General features: G+C 35.6%; 1 protein-coding gene across 1 annotated transcript; it reads left to right on the top strand.

The window, feature by feature from the left end:
- Positions 1-15,048: 15,048 nt before the first annotated feature.
- LOC133291641 (endoglucanase 3-like) lies at positions 15,049-17,197 on the top strand (the record flags this gene model as incomplete). The annotated part of the gene is made up of 4 exons (XM_061489944.1): positions 15,049-15,243; positions 16,281-16,784; positions 16,876-17,025; positions 17,127-17,197. Coding segments are annotated over exons 1-4 (920 nt in total), but the record flags the coding sequence as incomplete, so codon positions are not given.
- Between the last annotated feature and the right edge of the window lie 6 nt (positions 17,198-17,203).

Here is a 17,203-nt window from a genome sequence, read left to right on the forward strand (position 1 = left end):
ATTATGATTTTGAGTTAAAATACCATCCGGGTAAGGCTAATGTGGTAGCAGATGCATTGAGTAGGAAGTCTGTCAGTGTATCCCACTTGATGTTGTGGGATAATGAAGTAATTGAGCAATTCCGTGACTTGAAACTGACAGATGTCTTTATTGGTAGTGTGGATGAATTCTGGACTACACGGGTTACAGATGGGTTGCATGAGAGCTGTCGGGTGGAAAATAAATTATATGAGAAGATTAAAGAAACACAGATACGTAACGACAGTGTCAAATATTTGAAAGGGCAGAGTGGAATATCTGTGAATGAGCAGGGGTTGCTATTGTATCAGTGCAGAATTGTAGTGCCCAAGGAGTTAGCAGCAGAGGTAATGGTTGAGGCCCATAAGGGTCAGTTTGCTGTACACCCGGGTGCCAGTAAAATGTATCAAGATCTGAAAGTTAAGTTCTGGTGGCCTGGGATGAAGAAAGATGTGGCTGAATATGTGTCAAAGTGCTTGATTTGTCAGAAGGTTAAAATAGAACATCAGAAACCGGCAGGGTTACTTCAGCCATTAGACATACCAGAGTGGAAATGGGAGAGCATCTCTATGGATTTTGTTGTTGGTTTGCCTCGGACTCAGGCTGGTCATGATTCGATTTGGGTTATAGTGGACAGACTTACGAAGTCTGCACATTTTCTTCCAGTGCGAGTGGACTTCTCTACGGAGAAATTAGCAAGACTATATGTGAAGGAGATTGTAAGGCTCCATGGAATACCGGTTAGCATTGTTAGTGACCGGGACCCGAAATTTACTTCTCGATTTTGGGGAGCCTTGCAGCAGGCTTTTGGCACTCAGCTTCGGCTGAGCACTGCGTATCACCCGCAGACTGATGGTCAGACTGAGAGGACCATACAGACACTTGAGGATATGATGAGAGCTTGCACGCTGGAACAGGGCACTTCTTGGGACAGATATTTACCACTGGTGGAATTCTCTTATAATAATAGTTTTCACTCTTGAGTCGCGGGTAAAAATAAAATTGCACCGTAAAACGTGCCAGTTGAATTTTGAGTTAGGTTTCAAATATGAGTTAAAAATGGTCTAATGAGTTAGGAAATATGATTTCTTATAATATTCGATGAAATTAAGACAGTTTGGGGAAGCGTGCCAATGGCGCGCGTAATAGCTTAAAACAGTGTTTTCTCCGAACGAATGGAGGACTCTTAATTCATCTGATCAAGCCTAATTAAAGGGGAACCCGCAGCCCCCTCCCCCAAAAACCCCATTTGCATTCAAATTTTCTTTTCACCATAACTTGATCATTTCTTAACCAAATCAAGTGATTTTTGTGTTGAAATTTGTTGGAAACAACCTTCTAAACACATTGGTACCACTCTTGAGCCTTGAAACCGTGTATTTGGGGAGATATTGGCCATTTACAGCCACGAAATTTTGGAGAAAAAATGGTTGTCCATGGAGCTTTTTGATCTTCCATTGCTTGGAGGAGTCTTGGGTTAGCTTCTAGCCTTTGTTGTGAGTATGTTTCCATCCCATTTACATGGTTTAATTGTGATTGAATTTTTGGAAACCTAAAGCTTGATTTGATGATGTGTTGTGTTAGAGAGCTCAATTTGAAAATGTGTATTAGATGATAATGTGTTAGAATGATGTATTAGAGCTAGAAATGCGATGAAATTTATTGGTGAAAATTGATGAATTTAACTTAGAAAAATTTGATGATCATGATTTTGGACTTGTGAATTTTGGTGTTGAGACTTGTTTGATGAATTGTGGCATGATGGTATGATGATATAATAGGTTGTATGAAGGTTGGAATGATTAAAGTTGTATGGAAATTCCTTGGAATGCCATAGGTTAAAATTCGATTCTTTGAGGAAAGATTGAGGAATTGATGTTGAAAAATGAATTGGATAATGATTTGTGTAGTTATATGGTGCTTAGATGGGTTGTGTTGTGCTTGGAGAGTGTTTGAATCAATGGAGAAAAATGAATTGTGTTAGAGACCTAAATGAGCCCAGAATGAAATATTTCGCAAAACGATGCGTAAATGTCGAAAAACGGAAAAACGACGATTGAACTAGCCTCTAAACAACCTAAGGGAGTGTTATAAAATGAGAAAGAAAATTTAGGAAAATAAATCTCAAATTTACACCTACATGGCCGAACCTCCAAGGGGAAAAGGGGTGATTTGGCGATTTTCGCGTTTTGATGTAATTCGACGCGAAAATGACGAACCGGCACTTGAACCGGCCTATTGACAACCTAATGAGACGTAACAAAATGAGAAAGAAAATTTAGAAAAATAAATCTCACATTTACACTACAATGGCCGAACCATCAAGGGAGGATGGGGAGGATTTTTGTGTTTTTGCGTTTTGATACTATTTGACGAGTACTGATGGATGTACGTTATTGTATAGGTTGCCGTACGTCGACCTGAATCCCGAATCTTGAATCAGTGAATTGCCCTTGGTCCGGGACCAAGTGGATTGAGGTAAGAAATTGGTTCATTACATGTGTAATTATAAATTAACGTGTATGGGTTGAACTGAGAGTGATTGGGAATGTCCTCTGTGTAGGCATTCCGCTGTGTACCGAGTTGAGGGATAAGCTGCTGCGGAGCTTGTGGAAACGCAAATTAAGGTAACCTCTTGGTACTGGGGCTTGTTCCCCTTTTCTGTTCCACCTTGCCAGTTGATGGCAACGGTAGGAAGTGTGTATGAATAGTATAGAACACATGAGCATGCATGCATTATTGCTATGGGTACTTATGTACCGAGTCTCTGGCCAGTAGACAGTTTTATTCGCCTTCGGGCATTTTCGGACTTCCGCTGGATAGGTCTCCAGGAGGGAGTTCCAGTTGACTGCGGTCATGGTGTGTGATCCGGGTAGGAGCACACTAGGAATGTCTTTGGCGTTTTGGTTGGTTTGGGCATCATGGTTGTGGTTTCTGTGAACACACCTTGGATGATACCCATAGGCTTATATATGCCGAGGGCGTACGTGGAATTGGGGTTACCATCCCGTATCGTCGTATTTTGTTTTCTTTATATTCCCCCTTCTCTAAATCCCATGCTATATCCCGTTTTCAAAGTGGTTGTTGTATTCTATTGATATGCATCGAAGTGAACCATTGGGTGGAGTTTTCTCCAGAACCTCTTGGTTACTGAGATATATTCGTATATCTCACCCCGTCTCGGGGCATTTATTTCAGGAGGTAGCAGTGGAGCAGGAGCCTCGGGCAAGAGGCCCGCAGAGTGAGCGGTGGAGCGCTTCTTATTTTGCATTTTGTTGGCCGTGTGGCCTAGGCTAGACTTAGGGCATGAACATGTCATTTGTATTTATTAGTAGCTTCATTAGCATCTTGTTCATGCCATTTTGCCTAAGTCTAGTAGTGATGTATTTGGTTATGTTGTCTTTTAATTAAGTCGAAATTTTAGAAGAATGTAATTTGAAGTTTTAGTTTCAAGTTGTAATTTGTAAAGCCATATTGTAATAGTATTGATGCATGTCTAATTATGATGGAAGGGCCTTAGGCCTATTTTAGGTTATGATAATATGTATGATGGAAATATGCATGAAAAATGTGTTAGTGATTGCAACTACTTAAGAATGATTAATATGGACTCTATGTTTAATAACTATAAACTGGATTGGGTTGTAAGTGCCCCAAGGCGTTGTTGGTCCTTGTGTGTGCCACCCATTGGATTATTACTGTATTATCATGTGTTTATTAGGTACATTGAGGTTTTAAATGATCTTTTACAAATTTGGGATTATTGGAAAAACAAAGGAAACTCTGGCGAATTTTCTGTAGAATTGGCAGATTTTAGGCGAACTTCGGAAGAGCATATCTCCCTCTATAGAGGTCCCCTAGGGACGTGCCATACGTCATTTTGAAGGTTGAGATGTCCTCTACCTTGTGTCAAAATTTGAGGAAATTCTGGGTTGATCGTTTCTCCGTCAAATTAAGCGTGTGATATGTCAAAATGAAGTTTGAGATGTCTAGTTTGTAGGATAAAAATTTGAGAGCAAATGGTTGAGTCGATTGAGTGCAGTAATTCGGGCAAAGTGAGTGGTTTGGGCTGTTTTTGGGGTTGTTTGGGCTAATTGCTTATCCAACTTCAAACGGCGATAACCGGAGCAAATGAGTTCCGAATTGAGCGTATTTTAGCTTGTTAAAAAGGGAATTAAGTAACACAAAGATATAATCTGAGAAGTAGGGTTGGTTGCGATCTGTTTGGTCGCAGAAAAACTTAGAGTGTAACATATTCGAATTGGTGTAAAACGTAAAGTTGGAAATTGGCTAAGTGAGTTTATGGGAACTCCTTAGTAACTTATAATAAGTAACGTAAGTGATAAAAATAGTTTAAATAAGTCTTCCGCAAGAGTTTATGGTTACGGTCACAGCTTTTAATTATTACGCCTTTTTATGTTTTAAATGCTCGCGTAATAATCGGAAAAAATTTATTCGCGTTTCATAAATGAACTGCTGTGATTGTAACTGCGCTTAATATCATAATTAATGTTAACAATACCGGTACGTAACGGGCTGTTACAGCCATAGTTGGAGGTCCAAACCAAAATGATGGATTCACAGATGATCGCAATGATTACAGTCATTCCGAACCTGCAACTTACACCAACGGTGCTATTGTTGGTCCTTTAGCATACTTTGCTGGTATCCGTTAATTTCTTATTGACTTTGTGAGATATCAGACCTTTGAGATGAAAAGGAACTATTCACACACGGTGTGAACAAAGAGAAAACAGAAGCAATAAGAGAATGAAATATTTGGTATTTGATTAACATGAAGAGTACATGATGGGCTGCTTTATATAGCAGAAAGGGAAGCTAAAATAACAGAAAATAACTGTAAATAACTACTATCTATCATCCCCCCTCAAACTCAGTGGCAGAGGAAAGACTCTGAGTTTGTTTCTAAAGGATAGAAAAGTGGCAGCGGAAATAGGTTTCGTGAGGAGGTCTGCTATTTGTTCGGTGCCAGGAATATGCTGAACGAAAACTTGCTTTTGAATAACTCGATCCCGTACAAAATAGAGATCAATTTCGAAGTGCTTTGTACGATTATGAAGAATAGGATTTGCTGCTAACATGACAGCACTTGCATTGTCACAAAACACAGTGGGAAGAGTAGTACAAGGAATATGCAGCTCATGAAGAAGTGACTGAAGCCAAGTGATATCAGCCAACGTAGAGGCTAAGCTGCGAAATTCTGCTTCTGTGCTGGATCGAGAAACAGCATGTTGCTTTTTGCTGGACCAAGATATAAGATTTGAACCAAGATATATACAGAATCCACTAGTAGACTTGCGATCATCAATATCAGACCCCCAATCAGAATCACAAAAGGCAAGTAAGCGAAGGTCCTTGGATTGATGAAAGACAAGACCGTGTGTTCTGGTTCCAGCTAAATATCAGAGGATGCGTTTAACAGCTCTCCAGTGAGTTTCCAGAGGTTTATGCATGAACTGGCTAACTTTATTGACAGCAAAAGAAAGATCAAGTCTAGTGATAGTGGCATATTGCAATCCACCAACAATGGACCTATAGAGAGTAGGATCTGGAAAAGCAGTGTCACCTTCCATTGATAACTTCTGACCCGTCAGCATTGGGGTAGGCATAGGTTTTGCAGAGGTCATTTTGGCTTTCTCTAAAAGATCAGTGATGTATTTGGTTTGACTCAGATGAATGGTGGTAGGAGAGGTGTAGACGACTTCCAACCCAAGAAAGTAATGAAGCTGTTCTAGATCTTTAAGAGAGAAGATGTTGTTTAGTTGAGATATAAGAGAGGAAATTTCAGTAGAGTTGTTGCCAGTAATGAGTATGTCATCAACATACACAAGGATGTAAGTAGTAGAAGTGGAAGTGAACCGAGTGAACAATGAAGGATCAGATTTGGTGCTGTGAAATCCGAATTTGTGAAGAGTAAGGTTGAGAGTATTGAACCACGCACGGGGGGCCTGTTTGAGACCATAAAGGGCTTTGTTTAACTTGCAAACAAGATGAGGATTGTTGCTGGGAAAGCCATCAGGTTGCTGCATGAAGACAGCTTCATGTAAAGTGCCACAAAGAAAGGCATTGTTAAAATCGAATTGTCTGATGATCCAGCCTTTTGTGAGAGCAATGGAAAGAATGAGACGAATGGTGGAGGGTTTAATGACAGGACTGAATACTTCATCAAAGTCAAAACCCTCCCTTTGTTGAAACCCCTTTGCAACAAGACGAGCCTTGTATTTATGAATTGTTCCATTTGGTTGTCTCTTGATGCGAAAAATCCACTTGCAGCCAATGGGTTTGATGTTGGGTGGAGGAGGAACAAGGGTCCAGGTACCATTTTTGATAAGAGCTTGAAATTCCTCATTCATGGCTTGCTTCCAATGAGCACAATTAAGAGCTTGAGTTACATTCAGAGGTTCAGAATTGTGAAGATCTGAAGAGGAATCAAGCAAGGCAGTGGCATATGTCTTACGCTTATGAATGCCAGATTTGCTTCTGGTCTGCATAGGGTGAGAATTTTGAGGAGTGGAATTCTGATTAGTGAGGGAGGAAGAACCATCAGCAGGTGTGGGAGTAGGAATGTGGTGTGCAGTACCTGAAGGAGAAAAACTTGACAAAACATTAGTAGCATCTGGTGATATAGTGAGGGGAGAAGAAACAGGTTTAGTATGCCTAGTGATGCAAGGTATCCTAGGAAGAGAGGAAGGTAGAGATGTACAGGATGTAATGGAAGATGTGTTAGAAAACAAATCAGAATAAGGGAAATCAGTCTCATCAAAAATGACATCTCTAGAAATGAAGACTTTTCCTGTTGGGGAAAGGCATTTGTAACCTTTTTGATTTATAGCATATCCTAAAAACAAGCATTTGTGAGACCTGAAATCGAGTTTATGCTTGTTGTAAGGTCGAAGTAAGGGAAAGCATGCACACCCAAATACTTTAATAAAACTGTAATCAGGTTTATTGTGATAAAGTAATTCAAAAGGTGAGGTAAAACTTGTAACAGGTGAAGGCAATCTGTTTATTAGATAAGTAGCAGTAGAGAAGGCATCTTCCCAAAAGGATAAGGGGAGTTTGGCATTTGCTAAGAGAGCCAAACCAACTTCAGTTATGTGCCTATGTTTTCTTTCAACTCTACCATTCTGTTGATGGGAGTAAGGGCAGGTGAGTCTGTGAATTATGCCATGAGTGTGCAGAAAATGAGTGAAAGCATTGGATATGTATTCTTTGCCATTGTCAGTTTGAATCGATTTTATTTTCAGACCAGTGAGAGTTTCAATCATAGACTTGTATTGTAAAAAGGCATGAAAAACTTGAGACTTATTTTGTAAAAGATAAATGCAACTGTATCGAGTAAAAGCATCTACAAATAACACATAATATCTACTGCCAGTAGATCCAGAAATAGGGGCTGGTCCCCAGACATCCGAGAATATAAGGTCAAGAGGAGCAGCATAATAAGTTGTAGAAGGAAAATGAGGCAATTGATGAATTTTGCCTAAACAACAAGCTTCACAAACAGAGCTATGCAACATAGTTTTATTAGCAGAAACAGGAAGGTTACATTGCTGCAATACAGAAGTGACAACCTTAGAGCTAGCATGGCCTAATCTTTTGTGCTAAAGATCAAAAGAAACATGTTTAGAATACAAAGCAATAGGTGGTGAAGAAACAGCTTTATTTTTATGCACTAATACATTGGAAAATTGATAGAGACCATCTTTAAGCTTGCCTTTGAGGACAATATCCTTAGTGACCTGAGATTTGACAAGGCAATAATCAGGAAAAAATTCAAAAAACACTTTGTTATCTCTAGCAAACTGAGATACACTGACTAAGTTTTTGGTTATGGAAGGCACATGTAATAAATTATCAAGTTTGAAGATAAAAGGAGATGCAGATGATGATATGAAAGAATTTCCTACATGTGCAATACGCATACCTGTGCCATTTCCAATATGAACTTGCTCAGAGCCATTAAACTCAGAGCTAGAAGAGAGATTACCAAAATCATTAGTGAGATGATGGGTAGTTCCAGAATTTGGATACCAAGAATTGTCAGTGAGAGAGGCTGGTCCTGCGAGATAGGCCTTGGGGTTGTGGAATGAAGGAGGTGGAGGTGGAGGAGGTTGTTGATTCTGGGTGCTGTGAGATGATGGTTGATAATTGGAATCAAATCTGTAAAAGCATTTTAGAGCAGGGTGTCCTACTCTTCCACATATTTGACATTGCAAGCGAGGTTGATTCCAAGAATTCCAAGACTGACTTTGAGATCTTCCACCTCTAAAGCCACGGCCTCCTCTGCCTCTTCTTCCTCCAAAGGATCTTCCATCATTACTATTGAACCTTCCTTCAGTGTTGGTGGTCTTGTTTTCTTGCTGCAGATTGGTTTGTGTAACATTTGCTTGAATAGGGAGAGACTCTGTCTTTTTGAATCTTTCGAGCATTTCTTCTTGAGCAAGGAGAAAAGCTTCCAATTCTATGATTGAAAAGGGTGGGAATCGTGACATTGCAGAAGTGATGAGAGGAGTATATTCTTCACTCAAACCATCAAGGATGGCTTCAAAATATTCTGCATCAGTTAATGGAGAACCTACAGCTCCCAAAGAATCAATGATTTTCTTGATTTGAAGGAGATATTCAGATGCTGGTCCTTTCTTCTTGATGGACTTCAGCTGGTTTTTCAGTTGTTTAACTTTTGCTTGAGTGTGTGAGGCAAAATACACTTGAAGCCTTGTCCAAATTTCGTAGGCGAATTTGCATCCTACCATTCTGTTTTTGAAGGATATATTCATGGAGGACAGCAGCCAGGATACAAGAAGATGGTCTTGTTGATGCCAGGTTGCATATTCTTCAGATTCTTTTTCACTTTCTTTATCTTCTTGAGTTGAAAAACGGGTGGGGATCTTGTCTTTGTTGAGATGATCCTGCAAGTTGTGCCCATGTATTGAAGCAAGGGCAAGTTGTTCCCAAGGAAGAAAGCTTTCTTCATCAAGCTTGACAGCAATGGGATTTGAGAAAGATTTCATAATGAGCTTGACTGATTTTGCATTTTCATTGCTTGTTGCGGATCTTGGAGATGATTGATCAGAATCCATGGATCATTGAATAGCTCTGATACCATGTGAGATATCAGACCTTTGAGATGAAAAGGAACTATTCACACACGGTGTGAACAAAGAGAAAACAGAAGCAATAAGAGAATGAAATATTTGGTATTTGATTAACATGAAGAGTACATGATGGGCTGCTTTATATAGCAGAAAGGGAAGCTAAAATAACAGAAAATAACTGTAAATAACTACTATCTATCAGACTTCAATTGTAAGGTTAATTAGGACCTTGTCATCAAGTGTAGATATTCTCTTATCACTACCCTATAAAGGGATGTCTACCAACCCAAAAAAACAGATGGTGGACTATGAAATTAGCAGTGTTCATTTCTAGTCTTTTGATACAAAAGTGTAACTTTTGATAGTTATTATCCAACATATTTGCTGTGTCCATCATAGCAACCAAAGTTCTACTATGAGTCACCTGCATCCATCCCTAGACTATTTTTCTATTTCATTATCTTTTTCTTGGTAATATCAGAAATGCTAAATGTAGATCCTCTAAAATTCATGATGCAATTTAAGAGACAAAGTTAAAGGTTGAAAACAGTTAATCTTTAAAAAATAAAATAATCAATAAGGTAATACGCAAACTAAATAACCATTAACGGTAAAAGAAATTTAAATTTTCTTAGATACTAACATAACTGTTCCGATTTTATAAATCGGGATGTCCAACCTAATGGTTGGTATGGATCTGTGTATCCTCTCTCAGGTATCTAAGGGAGAGATACATTAGAGATAGGCAGATCACTGTGACCAGTGTTATTAAACCCGGCCTGGGTATCGACCCGGTCGGGTTACTGGGTCATCGGTCACTGGTCGGACCGGTTAACCCGGATATATATAGATATATAAAAATATATATATTTATGAACATATAAATTCAATTATATTCTTCATATTTAAAATGAATTAAACAAGATTCATTAAATAAGCTAAAAAACATGAAGCATAAATAAATAAAAATACATGCTATTACTATGTCAATTTAAATCGCAACTCAAAATCCTCCTAAACATACCTCTCAATGACATTGAACTCATATTTTTGAAATTCAACTACATTAAAAATGACATATGTCACAATATCTTAATTTATTATTTCATAAATTGCTTCAGTATTGGAAGCTGAAATTTGAGGTCATTGTAGAAGAATATACTAGCAAATAAGATTACAAAAAAAAATTAAAATGAGTTATACATTTTTTTTGACAAAAACAATTTTGGTTTTTTTTTTTTAAATGCATGATCCGACCGGGTCACTGGGTTTGGCCGGTTTTGTCCGGGTTTTGACCGGGTCGATGCATGACCGGTCCAATGCTTGACCCGAACCAGTCCAATGACCGGATCACCGGGTTCCGGGTCGACCCGGCCGAGTTTTACAACACTGTTGTGCACTATAATAAACGGCATAGCCAAAGGGAGGGATGTGTGTACAGTGACAGCTAAGAGAGAGTTTATAATATTTGTACCTTATTTACTTAACCCTTTATTTGTAAATGAGTTACCTGGGAAGAGTGTACTTTTAGGCCTCTTAGAAATATTGGGGGCCCAAGTCCAACTGCTTAGCTGTCTGGATAGGATCATCGTTAATAAAAGATTCCCTTCCTTTTGTGTTGTCTTTTATTGGACCTTCTAGAATACGAGCCTTTGTCAGGTCCATAACAATAACAAATCATGAACTAGTTTTCTCAACAACAATTACAAGAAAAAGTTGCACCATGAACCATTTGATTCTACCTTTCTCTTTCAAAACTATTTTATTTTAGTATTTTTAACCTTTTATATTTTATTAAATTATTAAAACATATTTATATTATTTTTTTATATTTAGGCTTAAACTCAGAATAATTTTTTCAAATAAAACTTTCAAACAATTTTTCAGTTCAAAAATTTTGCAGTTCTTTAGAATCTCATCCAAAAAAACACATTATGATAGCTAGCATGTGCTTTTTTATTAAAGCATCTACTACAAATGGCTTTTGGTGCTTCAACTTTTTTTTTAGTGTTCTTTCGCCCGTTTGGATGAGCTTTTTTTTTTTCTAAAAGCTCCTTTTTTTCAAGAAAAAAAGCACTTCTCACTAAGTTCGTTTGGATGTTTGCTTTTAGAAAAAGCAGAAGTCACAAAAAAAAGAAGCTAAAAACCTACTTTTTTTAGAAGTTAAAAATTTTAACTTTTAAAAAAAGCAGAAGTCAGAAGCCAAATATTTTTTTCAAAAACTAAATATTTTTATAAAAATATAAATAACTTTAACTTTTATGAAAAGCACTTTTAAAATAAGAAAGAGATAAAAGGACTCGAGTTATCTAAATCTAAATGTGATGGTACTTGGCCCCATAAATGCAGCAAGTCTTGCAGCTAATTGATGTTTACACTGGATCACACACACACACACAATGCACATTGTTTACTTGAGTACTAGAATAATATGAATGTTTATAATCAACTGAAGATAATGAAATATCTGGCCTTGCACAAAGTTGTTCTCCTCTGTTTACAACATCATAGAAGAAAGAATAACAGGAGCAAAAAATTTCAGCAAAACCTAGATACTGATCTTTTCTCCCGGATTCCCCAATCCCCATAACCTAAAAAAAGTGGAGAATAAATACACAATTTGAATCAACACATGAATGATTCCTTATATTCTCAAAATCGTCATGCAAATCCTATAAATCTTTTTTTTATTATTATTATTCAAATTTTGAATGCCTAAGAAATAAAATCCTTTTGGTTATTTTTTTAGATGCAAGTATTTCTAAAATTTGTGTATAGATCATGTATCCAATTTTTAACTAAATTTTCAATTTTCAATCAATATCCACCTGAACCTAAAATGGACACTAAATTTATTTAATGCAGGAGGAATCAAAGGTTAGATACAAATGAAAGAGTAATCTCAAAATCAAACCTGAAAGATAAACCTTCACTGTTTAGGCTGACCCGAAATATTATTGACAGCTCTTTGATCCACTATTTTGCTGGCTTTATCAAAGTTCTTGCCTTGCTGGCTCTATCAAAGTTCTTGCCAAATAAGAAATGTGAATTGGGTTTGGACCAAATTAGTGTAAGACAGGGCCTTCACACGAGATGGTGGTAAGAAAAAAATATAAAATAGAACTAAGTGAATAGTAAAATTATATGTATATTATGTATTACAGTGAGATAGCAAACTCTGTAAATTAATGTAAAATAGTTCAACAAATAAGACAAATTAACATATTGTAACCTTTGAAAAAAAAAGTTTGAACACAATGTTGTAGTATTATCAACTGTGCCATGATCTTCAATATTGGAAATGGAGTTGATGTGTCAACGGAGGAGTTTACACGTTTTTAATATTTTCCTTTCGTTGTAGTGAACTTCTTAACCGATTGAGCCATGAAGTCTAACAATTATCTAGCAGAAAGCTCGTATTTGTACCTTACAAACTAGTGTAGGATAGGGCCTTCACACGAGATGGTGGTAAGAAAAAAAATATAAAATAAAACTAAGTGAATAGTAAAATTATATGTATAATATGTATTACAGTGAGATAGCAAACTCTGTAAATTAATGTAAAATAGTTCAACAAATAAGACAAATTAATATATTGTAACCTTTGAAAAAAAAAGTTTGAACACAATGTTTGTTGTAGTATTATCAATTGTTCCATGATCGTCAATATTGGAAATGGAGTTGATGTGTCAACGGATGGGTTTACACGTTTTTAATGTTTTCCTTTTGTTGTAGTGAACTTCATAACCGATCGAGCAATGAAGTCTAACAATTATCTAGCAGAAAGCTCGTATTTGTACCTTACAAATTAGATTGGCACCACATTTCACAATTCATAGGAAGAAAGAACACATAGGAAATGCGCAGTAGAAAAACAATGATACTATTCCATGTTTTTTTACAATTTGATTTAATTAATTTTGCCAACAAAATTCCAATCTTAATAATTGTCATTTAAGATGAGCCGCCCAATGTTATCCAAGTTAGGCATTTTGAATCTGCATGCTTCAACATGAGGGGAAGTATTAGAGGAACAAATATCGTTTTGTAAATATTCTGCAAGTAATGTATACGTAATTATAGGAATATAATTAGTTGTCAGCATAATTAGCTAGTATGTTAATATTTTGCATTGAATAGAATTAGTTGTCAGCATAATTAGCTATTATGATATTATTCTACATTGAATAGAATTAGTTGTCAGTGTGATTATAGGATTAGAATGTACGAAAGGCAATTAATAGTTTACATATAAAAATGAAGAGACACTTCTTCCATGTTTTTCTATAATTTAGTTTAATTAATTTGCCAACAAAATTTTCTATAATGTATTTTCTTTCTCCCCCACAGTGTAAGGGCAGTTATTTTGGCATAATTGAACCCAATTAGTTTACATATGAAAATGAAAGGACACTTCTATGTTTTTTTTTCTATAATTTGGTTTAATTAATTTTGCCAACAAAATTCAACCGCAATAGTTGTCATTTAGATAAGCCACCCATAATGTGTTATCCAAGTTGGGCATTTCGAATTTGCATGCTGCAACTTGAGGGGGTGTATTAGAGGAACAAACACTATTTTGAAAATATTTTGCATTTAATGTATACGTAATTAGGAATAGAATTAGTTGTCAGCATAATTAGCTAGTATGTTAATATTCTGCATTGAATAGAATTAGTTGTCAATATAATTAGCTATTACGATAATATTCTGCATTAAATAGACTTAGTTATCAACATAATTATAGGATGAGAAATTATGAAATTCTGTAATATAACCTCATGTGATATAATAGTATCCATTTTTCAATATAGCCTCTTCCACTACACTAATATTTAAAGTAAAAAGAAAAAGAAAAAGCAAGAGATCACATATATGATTATGCTAATTAATCCCTTTTATTTTTGGAACTACAATTCTGCACTGTTTGCTTAGCAAATCTGAGTCCCATTTTTGGTATGACGTCATTCACGCCTCTTCTTTTCAAGTCAATTTTGACCAAAGGAGAATAACAATAAAGCAAGAGAAGAATAGTGGGAACTTTGCACTTTTGGTTTAGGGGATTGAGTCACTTGATACAAACTATTTTCCCAAACAGATATTTGAGGTTTCATTTTTAGCCATTTGAGGAAACTTGTGTGTGTCACATGGAACATAATGAGAGGATTAGGTCATGTGTGTTTTGAAATTTTGATAATAATGATATAATTGTCTCTTTGTGTGTGTATTTTTTTTTTTAAATAATGTTAAACGATATTGGGGATTGGTGTTTCACAATTTTGTGCATCTATACCTCTAATAAATCATGCGACCAAAACTTTAAAGTTGATTTTCCTTGTTTGACCTATGAAAAAGGAAGAAATTAACACAAAAAAAAAAATAATAATTAAACTCCAAAAGATTTTTAAATATAAAAAATTTTATTCAATTTTCTGTGAAAAATGTCTCGTCATAATTAATTACCAAATCATAGAAACCAGGGACAAAATTGGTGGCAACATGTGTTAGCATGAGCTTAACACAATTTATTATGTTTAGATACCAATCAAATCTCATATATTATATTTTTCATGTAATTTTGGTGCAGAGTTTGTGCAAAATTCATTCAACATCATTAGAGAAATCTTAATATAGTATTTTTTTCTTCTTATTATTTCCTTTATTATAATCGTATGAGTTATGACTCATTTATTTCTATATGTGATATTTTTTTTTGTGCAATTATTAATTTTCATGCAAGGACATTTGAATATTATCACAATCAAGAAATGGCTTAATTTAAGCAATGTGATTGATTTTCCTTTTTCTGAATGCAAAAGTGCTATATAAGCCATTTGTTTCATCCAATAAGTCATAAAAAAATTTCAAAACAAAACACTTTGGTGCTTCTCCAATTTGAGAACCTTTGAGGATGGGAACTTACTTTTCCTTCTTGTTCATGCTCACATTCTTGTTGGTGGGCAATGTCCAATGCAACCCAAACTACAAAGAAGCTTTGGCTAAATCCTTATTATTTTTTCAAGGCCAGAGATCAGGAAGGCTTCCTCGGGACCAACAAATCACATGGAGATCCAATTCAGGTCTTTCTGATGGTAGCTCAGCCAATGTAAGAAATTTCATGTTTTTTTTTTCCTTTTTATAAATTTATTTTTTTGTTTGTTCTTTTGAACCTTTAAACACAATATAATTGTCATCTTTAGGGAGGGAGCTTGATGTTGAGATTCATGTGAACAAAATAAAAAAACTGAGGAAGCATATCATTTCTTTGATTTGATGCTAGTTTTTTTGTCTTTAACCTTTTTTTTTTTCTCTTGAAAAGTTATGTTTTATCACCTTGTATAATCTTAAATCAAATATTTCATAGAGTAAATTTTGGTATAAATAACTGTTTAAAGGGTGCTGATTCAAGTGGTACATACTTGATTCGCTTACTCTCCCCATGATGTAAATATTTTCAACTCGAACAAGATTATTTTCCGTGTGGGATATATGTGATTTGTCCAAAAAAATAACTCCGGTATTAATATTTGTCATTGTCTCCATCTTTTACTTTTTTTTAAACCCTAAAGTGGTTCAAATTATTTTTATTATTTTACATATTAAATAATTAAAATTAAATGATCAAATGTTTATTATTTATTAAATTAAAATTTTATATTCACATAATTATTATTTATCAAATAAATAAAATATATAAACATTATAAAAGTTTTTTTACTTGAAATTTAAATACAAAATCGGTTGAACTTCTCCAACCAATATAATAACACACATATATTTATAATTTAAAAGACCTTAAAGTAATGGTATTTGAAATGTTTTCTTTCTTATACAATCATCTCTTCCCTACTTTCAGTATTGTGCTGTACGATGCATCCTATTGTCTCATCTTTCATTTTCTCAATTGTTTGTACTATTTGAGATTTGTATGATTAATATCGCAATTTACCTAATTCCAAATCACAATGAATAACTAATAATTTGCTTCATCATTAACTTTCAATGCATAAACTTTGGTATGACTTAATTTTCATCAATTGTACATATATATATATATATATATAATAATATAACACAATAAATGCATTTTAAAAAATCTACATTAAAAAAGTGGCTTACAAATCCAAAACTTTTGTTTGGCAGGTGGATTTAAGTGGAGGATACTATGATGCAGGAGACAATGCGAAATTCAATTTTCCAATGGCATACACCACAACAATGTTATCATGGAGCACAATTGAATATGGCAAGAGAATGGGACCCCAAATCAAAGAAGCAAGAGCTGCAATTCGTTGGGCCACAGATTACCTCCTAAAGTGTGCTACATCCACTCCTGGTAAGCTTTATGTTGGAGTTGGAGACCCAAATGTGGACCACAAATGTTGGCAAAGGCCAGAGGACATGGACACTGGCAGAACTGTGTATTCGGTATCTCCAAATAACCCTGGTTCAGATGTTGCTGCTGAAACTGCTGCTGCTCTTGCTTCTGCATCTATTGTTTTTAGACATGTTGACCCAACATACTCTAGTTTGTTGGTGAAGACTGCCCGAGAAGTTTATGAATTTGCTTTGCAGTATCAAGGTTCTTACAGTGATTCATTAGGATCTGCAGTTTGCCCATTTTACTGCTCATATTCTGGTTTTAAGGTAAAGCCATTTTGTTGTTTGTTGCTACTGTTTACCAACTTTTTTGTGCTACTATTAATGTGTTATTTTAATATGCTTTATGTATTTTCAGGATGAGCTATTGTGGGGAGCTGCATGGCTTTTCAGAGCAACAAATGCTGTTTCCTACTATAATTTGGTCAAGTCCATGGGATCTAATGATCAACCAGATGTCTTCAGCTGGGACAACAAATTTGCTGGTGCATATGTTCTTCTCTCAAGGGTAAGTTGTTCATGTGCCAGCAATGAAAAAATGTGAAGATTAAGCCTGAAGTTTGTTTTAACTCACTGGGTTTCTATTATTCCTTTTAATTGTTACTGCAGAGAGCATTGCTAAACAGTGACAACAACTTTGATCAATTCAAGCAAGAAGCCTTACTTACAACCTATTCCAAGTATAT

The sequence above is a fragment of the Gastrolobium bilobum genome, unplaced genomic scaffold, assembly GCF_033153095.1.
Source record: "Gastrolobium bilobum isolate Gb01-03AN ecotype WA unplaced genomic scaffold, APGP_CSIRO_Gbil_v1 utg332409, whole genome shotgun sequence".
Lineage (NCBI taxonomy): Eukaryota > Viridiplantae > Streptophyta > Magnoliopsida > Fabales > Fabaceae > Gastrolobium > Gastrolobium bilobum.